The following is a 9,248-nucleotide window of genomic DNA, read 5'->3' on the forward strand; positions in this document are numbered from 1 at the left end:
TTCTGAGTTAAATTTAGGTTTTTTACCACAAACACTAATGACCAGTTAGTTTCCTTTCTGTGGTATTGACTTATTCCCTACTGCAGTTTAGTTTGGTTGCTGGACCCCATCTGGGACTCTCATTTCATTTTTCTTACCTTATATAAGGTAAGACATATATCCCAGAACACCACTAGAGTTTGCTGGTAATACTTTCATCTCTTGCTAGAAATCACAAAATCTCTTAAGATATATATTGAGTTAGTATTTTACAAGGAGCTGCTGTCATGGTTCTGGTATTCTGTCCATAGTTTCAGTAACTAAAATGTTGCATGGATGCGTTTCAGAGCATTGTTCAGTTATAAATGATCTCCACTGGGTTGGAATTGGAAAAACATCTGTTTTAATATTTATGAGAAACACATTTAAGATCAAAATGTTAATTAAGCCTGAGTAGGCACTAGCAAACCAATGGAGTCATAGAATATATTTTTTCAAACTTCAGTACAAATTTGAGTTGGTAATTTCAGTACGAATTCTGGGAATTAAATTCCAGTAGAACCAGTAGTTTTTTCATGGATTGACTTCCCTAAAATGTACCACAAGCTCTTCACTTCTCTTAACAGCCACTTTTTCTGGTTGCAGACTTTTTTATTTTCTTCCCAAGCAATTTACCATGCTTTGATATTCTCAGATCCAGAGGCAGCACATAATTTTCAGTTACCCAGTCACACTGCTTTGTCCTGCATGGTGTCTTTGAAGCTGTGGTGGCAGACTAGCATAATTACAAACATGTTCTGTTCAGTTCTATTTTGAAAGAAATGTGGTTTATAACATTTTTCTTTATTTTTTTTTCCTTAGGTCAATTTTAAATGAATTAATGGAGTCCATTCTCTCTGAAGAAATCAAAGGGATTCTTAGTCTAACAGCTACTGTCTGCATTGTGATTACAATTAAAGGTCAGTTAAAACATTTTTGTCCTTTTTCCATCTTTCTTTTTATGTACTGTATTGAAATACACGGTAGTTAATCCAGGGCAGTGAAAATCCACTTTTATATCTAATCTTCCATTAAGCAATCTTTTATGTTTAAAGTTAGTCTATGAAAATATGGAAGGGTGGAGGGTTTTTTTTTTGATAAATTATTATTTTTGTCCAACATTATTATTTTTGTCCAACTCATTTCAAATAGGTAAGCACAAAACTTCACTTCTAAAGGATATTGCACCTGCCATTCAAAGGAAGCTGGTAATATGCAAGGATGCTGCCACAGGAGAATCCACAGACACTGAAAGGTGGGTGTGCTGAGCTCTCCTATCCCCTCTCTGCAATAATTGGCTCTGTTCTGTACTTACATAACGCTGTTAGAGTGTTCTGAGTGATTGATTGCAAGGTTTAAAATACTGGGGAGGGGGGGAAGTGGGAGGTATTGAGCCCAGCACAGTATTAAATTTCCTGCCCTTATATCTGCTGTGATTGCAATCTTTACATATTTAGCTTCAGGCTTTTTTCATTTAATTTGAATGTGCTATCACTTGATCCTGTATATTGCAGGATTCACTTCTCAAATCCAGGTCTGTTTGCAGCAGAGGCAGAACAAAGCAAATAGTCCAGTTACTGTTTCTTATTACTAGAAGATTTTTCTCCCACTTTGGCATTAGGCATATGAGTCCAAATCTATGCAGGTAGTAAAAATTTAACTGAATATAACAATGACTTTGAGACCTTTCCACAGGTGATTTTATTTTGCTCTTTTTGTTGGGGGGGGGATTTCAAGTCATATCTTGTGTATCTTTTGTGAAATGTTTTTTGAAAGTGATTGGCTGCATTGTATTTGCAATCAGTTATCTCAGGCCTGTCAAGATAAATGTTTTAGCCTTTAGTCTCTCAAACTGGCTTAAGTCTTAAAATTTGTGAACACCTGATTTCTGCCTAATTATTGAACTGCCCATGGAATCAAAAAGTGTGCAAAGAGACATTATAAGCACAAATACAGAATGTGAAGAAACCAGACTGAGGTTATGGACATTAATCCAAAATTTCTGAGAAAGTTTGCAGCACACCATTGAGGCCTGAACATGCACAGGCCCTTGAAGTCTTTCATTCTTCAAACTAATGATCCTTGCTATTGGGTCAAACAATGGATGTAGAGTAGACAGACTTTAAAATAAAAAAACCAAACCAGAGCCTCCCAAACAAGCCCAAAAGCCCATTGTATAGGAACCTCATTGCATAGGAGTTGCATTTACTCAACAGTTCCTTGCACAGCTCTTTCCCAGTGTGCTCTTCTCATGTATCCCTGGCTTGAAGCACATTGTTCTCTGGAATTTTAGTGACTTGACACAGACATTGGTGGCTGAGCTGTGCCTCCATCCGGAGGATGGTGCTCTGACTCCCTTCCAGTACCCAAAAGAGACCTGCAGGAAAGCTGGAGAGTTGCTTGGCTGTGAACAAAATGTCCTTTGGTCAGCAGCTAGCTTAGAAACAAAATCAAACACAAATAAACAAAAGCCCATTCTTTTCCCCTTGAAATTATTTTACAATGGGTTGCCAAGTGTTCTACTAGAATATTTTTAACAATTATAATAATAATTATCTGGAAAAGGAGAGCAGCAGGGTATTGTGTTTCAGTTTGCACTTCTAATCAAGACAGTAGAAAAAGCTGTGAAATTAAAGTGAATCTTAACATGATTAAATAAATAGGCACATTAAAGTGAATAATTGCTGCCACTTGAGAGCACTAGTGACTATAAATTTCAGTGAGAACACAGATAATTGCTTTATGAATCTATATGATTGTCTCTGCCCAGTGAACTGGGACAAATCAACCTGCATGTTGGGGCAGATGAAGAGTATAAGATGCTACACAGTGTTTTAATTTCGTGATATATGAGTGGCTACCTTTGCAACTGCCTCCTGGGTTGGTATTATACAGACAAAATTCAAGGGTTAGGGATATGATAATGGAAAGATTTTTTTCCATGAATTGAAATTGCACACCATGATAAAATTCAGAAGCTATCACACAGCTTTGCAGAATTTGGAGAGATTTCATATTTGTACAGTTGTGTTAGGGACATTTTCCCTCCAGAAGGATACAATAATTCATGATGGAAAGAGGTTTGGAGGAAGTTCTGCAGTGATCACGTTTTGCATGATGGATTGAAGTGTGCTTGCAGTCTCACAGCTAAGACAGAACATCAGACTGGGCCAAGCCTCTGGTGGCTTCTGATGTGCCATTTGTAGTGCTCTGCTGCTTGTGTGCTAATGTAGCTAAAATGTGATTATACATGGTCCAAAGCATGCCCTATTGTTTGTAAACTATTTTATCATCGTTTGTTGTTGTTTTACCAAACAACAAATTTTAGTTCTGGTATGCTGCAAGCTAGATCTCTGGTCATTAATTCCAAGACAGTCCTCTAACACACATTACTGTGCTGCTGCTGGCTAAAATACATTACTGGGTTTTAACTCATTCTCAATAATATTACTATTTTTTGCTTCTGAATGCATTATCTCCTAATAACTCCTTGAGGGATTATTTTATTCAATACCCAGGTATACCAGGAAATGGTGACATTCTTTAATTTCCCAAGAGAACTGGCATTCTGTGCCAGCATCTTAACTTCAGACTTAGGAGTAATCTCGTACATATTAGCAATGAAAGAAAAAAAAGTAAAAAAGCTGTCTGGTGTGGTAATTAAGGTGCTGCCCTTATACAAGGAATTGGTGCAGTAATTCAGAAGCAAAACTTTTCACTGCAATTTACTCTTCCCTCTTCAGCTGAGCTTGTGGTTTCAGATGGTCCTGTGGGTCTGTATTTTAAAAATGCTGTTCAGTGCATTTAAAAAATCTGGACAACATACTGTGTATTGAGAGAATTTCCTCAAGAGTAATGGCACACACGTTTGTTTATAAAATGCAAATATTTATGCCTAAGAAAAACATGCAGATAAAGCTGTCAAAGCAGTTGTTTGGAGGCTAGAGAAAAATGTCTCATTCTATAAAACCTAATGTGCTTATAGGATAATAAATTTTACTTAATACTGTGTATTTACTTTATTTAGCATTTTGATATATGAATATTAGATTTTAAATTTAGCTAATGGCTGTGCTGAAATATTTTATTTTAGTATTATCATTTAGCTAGTTCCCAAATTCTTAATTGCACTGTCATTGTGTCTGAGAATAATTGCTCTTGAATAGTTTTGGTGTATAACTCCGGGTATGATTTCTCTGTCTCCCATCTTTAAGTTCCCTAGGAAGGTACTTGGTAAAACTGACTTCAGCTTGTCTGTTTGGGAGGAGCAGAGTTATCCCAAGTGATGGCTTTTGGCCGATGTGCCAGTGGTCCCACATTACAAATCCATTGGGTTTTTAGCCTTGATAAACTGTAACAAAATAAAATTTATACAAAGCAGCATTGTGCCTAAACCCACAGAACTTAACTAATTCTCCTAATTCTGTAGTACCTTGTGCATTACCTTTAGTTGACACTGGAGTTTCATCCTGGCTTTAGGGCTGTGGCACTGCAGAGGGGAGCATGAGATGAGAGATCAGAGTCAGAGCAGGGCTAAGGGGAGTGTGAGGGCAGCTCGAGGAGGCTGCTGCTAATGAGGGTGAAATTGAAAGCATGGGCTTGGAAAAAGTTGCCACAGGTGAGAAGAAAAATTATAAAGACTGAAGAGGGAGGGAGAAATGAAGAAAGTAAACAAATGAAAAATAGTCTTAGAATGAATTACCTGTAAAGGATTTCACTGTTTTGTTTGAATAAAAGAGTAACAATGCTGTGCAGAAAACGAGTGGGTTTTTTAACTAGATGATGAAATATTAGAAAATGTTCTTGAATTGACATAGTAATTTAAACTGGTTTGCTGTTGGTTATTCTAGAGACAGGGATGATGAAGAGAAAAATGGAAAAGTTGAAAGAAAAAGAATCTAGCTATTTCAAAAGTAATTGGTAAAGGCATTTTAATAAACTAATATGGACTAACTGGTCAAAGAAATCATGTGGTAGCTGTACTCTGAGAATCAAATAGTTGAGGATTGATTTGGCATTTAGTATTTCTAATTCTGCTATGCATTGTTTTCTGGCATTTCAGATTCCTGTGTGAATCATCTCTGAAAATTTTGGATGAGCTTTTGAATCCTTGAGCACGCAGAAGCTTTTGTCATGAAAATTGAGGGAAGGTGTATTGCTTTGTAAAAAACTTACCTTGTAAACTTGTGAATTGCTTAAAACTGTTTTCTCTTATTCTGTACATTTAAAGCAAGCAAAATGTATAAAAGTATGTATAAAAATTATGTAATAGTAAATATTTTTCAACAGCTGCAAAAGGGTTGTTCTGTATAAAAATGTCTTTTTGGGGGAAGTGTAAAATCAGTATTTTTGTATCTTTGTTTTTGTAAAACAAATAATAATTATATCATAGATACTCTTGAGACTGAGGTCACACATAACCTCAGGCCTTGGGAGGACTGGAGCATATTCCTAGGGGTTATGGAAGTGAATCTTACTTTGAGATATGTGAAGGTCAAAATGGTGATTGGGAATAGCATCATGGCTTTACCAGGGGCAAACTGCTTAACCAGCCTGACTTCCCTCCCTTTTGTGGAAGAGAGGGCACAGCATGTCCTGTTTCCTATCCTTGGCAAAGACTTTTACACAGTCTTACACAGTGTCCTTACAGCCAAACTGGAGAGAGAGAGGATGGATGGATAGACTTGGAAGATGAGTGGAAAACTGGCTGGACCATCAGAGTGGAGGAATAATCTGCGAAGGGATGTTTTGGCAGCTGTGGCACTGCCAGGGCTGGTTGGTGGCAGGGTGAGCAGCAGCCTTGGACTGATGGCAGATGACAGCAGCTGGGAGCCACAGCTCCCAGCCACAGCAAGGGGCATCTCCTGATGTTCAGCAAAGACCTGGAGCTGATGGACAAGTCCTGCACCACCCCCACAGGCACCTGCACGAGGGCAGCTTCTTGCTGCCTGCACCTGCCTGCAGGAGGGTAAAGGAAAGACTTTCCCCAGAGATGGATGGAGGAGAATATGAGGCTACAGGAGCAACTTGAGCAAGGGAATTTCTTGTTGGACATGAGAAACAATCATTATGAGAGGAAAATGGAACTGGAAGAGGTTGCTCGGAAAGCCTGTGGAATACCCATCCTTGGAGATGTGCAGAACTTGGCTGACAAGGGGGGAGTATTGAATATTCAGATGATTCAACACCTCATACACTGCAGGGAGATGTGTTAACTATTAAACATAGGCTTGAGTAATGTATAATTTTTTTATATTTAACTATTTTTTAAAATTATAGCTATTTTGATCAGTTAGTACTAAGGATGCAGATATTGCAGGCATCTAAGCCACTTATTTAATTTTCTTCATGCAACCAGATGCTCTCCCAGTGATGCCTTATGAAGGCTGACCTAGAATAGGGGCTAGACAGTGTTAAAGGAATAAAGTAGGTATTTATTAAAAGGTGTACTACACCTTGGGCAGCACAAGAGCCCAGCCAGGGCTACACCCAAGATGAACCCAAAATGGTCACAAAATGGGTGACCAGTCACGGGATCTCTCACTTTTATCAGTTCTGGTCCATTAGCACATTGGAGTTAATTGTCCAATTACAGCTTTAGCCCACAAAGTCCCATCCTTCTTCTCTCTTCAGTCCATGTTGTTTATCAGGGTCTTGGGCCTGAGATTTGGATCGGTTGTCCTTGGTCCCCAGCTAGAGAATCCTCCCCCACAGTTTATTGCTGAGCATGGTGCCAGATGGTGTGAGACATCCCTTTGGCCACTGGGATCCCCTGTCCCAGCTGTGTCCCCTCCACACTCCTGGTGCACTCCCAGCCTCCTTAGGGGTGGGGTGAGAAGCAGAGAGGCCATGATGCTGTGTAAGCCCTGCTCAGCAATAGCTGAAACATCTCTATGTTACCAGCACTGTCTCCAGCACAAATCTGAAATCCAGCCCTATGCCAGCTACTGTGAAGGAATTTATCTCAGCCAGAACCACAGCTCCTGATGCTTTAGTTTTGTCTGGTTTAGGAGATTTAACAGGAATCTCCAGAAAACAATTCAGCCACAGACCAAAGTTGCATCCTCCAACTTAGACCTGGAGACTTGGACATAAAGCTCTTGGTTATGTACAGTTAAGTGATTCTCAGGGTGGGCCTGTGCAAATGGCTGTTGAGTCTCCAGTGTTACTGAGGGGCACTGACACTGAAGTTAACTAATCTGGCCAAATTAATGCAGGCTCTTCATTCTTGATTAAGATTTGTGCAAAGCTGTACCTCTCATCTGCTGTGCTGGTTTTCTTTCCATGGTAAAAGACTGTAAGGTTTTTTTAGTATCTGCTGTCAGTGCAAACATCAGACCCATACTTCAGCTTGGTACATAAACCTTCCCTACTGGATAAAAGCTGTTTTAGCTGGAATAGTGATATTTTATTTTATTCTTAATAAACAACTGGTAAGCTTTGCAACAGGATAGTTAGTGTGTACATGGATTCATGAGTTCCAGATGCACCTCATCCACAACACTGGCCTGACCAAAGGAACTAATGCTGCCCCAGCAGGTAGCTGCAAATCTGCCAACTGTTTATCTATCAACATCTTTATAAAAACTGTGTTCTTTGGCCTTCATTCTTCTACATCTGTTAACAGGCAGGTGTTCCGGTAATGACCTTTTAAATCTTCTGATTATACAAATTACTCAATGAATATGTAAATAAGTTTCCTTTTTCTGCTTCTCAGTCTCTCAGTATTTGCTCATATCATTTGATTAAAAAAGAATCCAAATTTACTGCTTTGTTTTCCCTCAGTGTATAATTTTGTTTTATTCATGGAATTCATAGTACAGATGCAATAGTCCTGTGAGCTAGGAAAGAAATAAAGGTCATTCCATCAACATCAGAAATACGGTGGATTTTCTTTGAAGAACTCAGAGGTGATTACTGCTAGGAAGGGTAAAATATTTAAAGATAAACCTTTGTTTTCCTGGTGGCTGGTAGTCAAGTGGTTCTTAAGAGGGTTGAAATAATTTTCTGTTAGTCCTGCAGCTGGTGAACATATTTCAGCTCAATTTCTAGTCCGGCTCTACTAAACTGCTCTGCCATGAAAAAAGCATTGTCTTTCTGCAATAGAAGTAATGGTGTTGGCATTCCTTGAGTCAAGGTCTGTCAGGGCTTTCTCCTTAGGCCTTTGTGGCAAATTTCACAGAATATCAGAGAAGTTCTGTGTTTCACTTGCTGTTCTCATTGCAAACTTTAATCTTGCAGAAATTAAATCTACTTTTTCCTTCTGTTTGGAAGAGACAAATAAATAGGCCATTTCTTAAGCTGTTATCTTTTGTCAACCTGTAAAACAGATTTGTTTCATCTTATTAATCAAAAGTGCTGTTGGGGAAGAGGTGATTATTCTTTGAGCATGTTTGAAAACTTCTCTTAATCTTGAGACAGACCCTTTGAGATCTGTTCAGCTGTTTGAAGAAGTTGAACCTGACTGATTAATAAAATTTCTTGAAAAATGAACAAGAAAACACCAGTCTATGATACTCCTTTGGGCAACTGGCAGGTGCTGGTGATGAAGAGCTGCCTGCAGAAGAAACGTTCTGGACACATTTGTACCTGTGAGTGCCATGTCTGGAGCTCTTCCCTTTGTGGATATGCAGTCAGGTCAATGAGAATGAAGAAAGCAATAACTTTAAACTACTTTCACTAATCAACATTTTTTGTAAGGACTTGGGCTGTTTTTGTAATGACAATGTTAATTTCCTTTGTTGTCTGGACAGGAAGCAAAGCCCTGCATCTGCCATCTGTCACAAGTTCAACTTGTGAGCTAGGAAAAGCCAGGATAACTTCTCAAGCTTCTTTCTTAGCAAATAAATGTCTTCAGGTATGGATCCCAGCACACAAACTTTCAGAATAGCCAAGGACGTTAAAAAAAATCCACCTTGCACCTGTTGTTTGCTCCATGAGAGCTGAAACTCACTTTTTATTTAAACTCCCATGTGCTGCTCTCAAGTGTTCTGAGGTCTTCTGACTTTCACAAGGAAATCAGACTAATTTTTAAGAAATCTTTCACCTTACCCGAAGGATGCTTAATGAAGGACATTCCTGATGACTGTGATGTGAAACCATGACACACAGCTGTGAACTTCCCATATTTTTTGCTGATCTGCTCCAGTGTCTTGCAAACCAAGAGCATTGCAGAGTCCAGCCCTGCCTGTGCCAGGAGCCCCTGTTGTGGCTGCTGCCCGTGTCCGAGA

At 39.0% G+C, this 9,248-nt stretch overlaps 1 protein-coding gene across 1 annotated transcript in view; it reads left to right on the forward strand.

The window, feature by feature from the left end:
• The window catches only part of NCAPG2 (non-SMC condensin II complex subunit G2), a 45,521-nt gene extending 36,706 nt beyond the window's left edge, over positions 1 to 8,815 (forward strand). The window contains exons 26-28 of the mRNA XM_039708468.1: positions 841 to 938; positions 1,171 to 1,273; positions 5,081 to 8,815. Coding sequence (XP_039564402.1) covers positions 841 to 938; positions 1,171 to 1,273; positions 5,081 to 5,132 — 253 coding nt within the window. The 3' untranslated portion in view covers positions 5,133 to 8,815. The remainder of the gene's footprint in view (positions 1 to 840; positions 939 to 1,170; positions 1,274 to 5,080) is intronic.
• The last annotated feature ends 433 nt before the right edge of the window (positions 8,816 to 9,248 follow it).

This window comes from Passer montanus, unplaced genomic scaffold (genome assembly GCF_014805655.1).
Source record: "Passer montanus isolate IOZ18808 unplaced genomic scaffold, ASM1480565v1 scaffold10, whole genome shotgun sequence".
Lineage (NCBI taxonomy): Eukaryota > Metazoa > Chordata > Aves > Passeriformes > Passeridae > Passer > Passer montanus.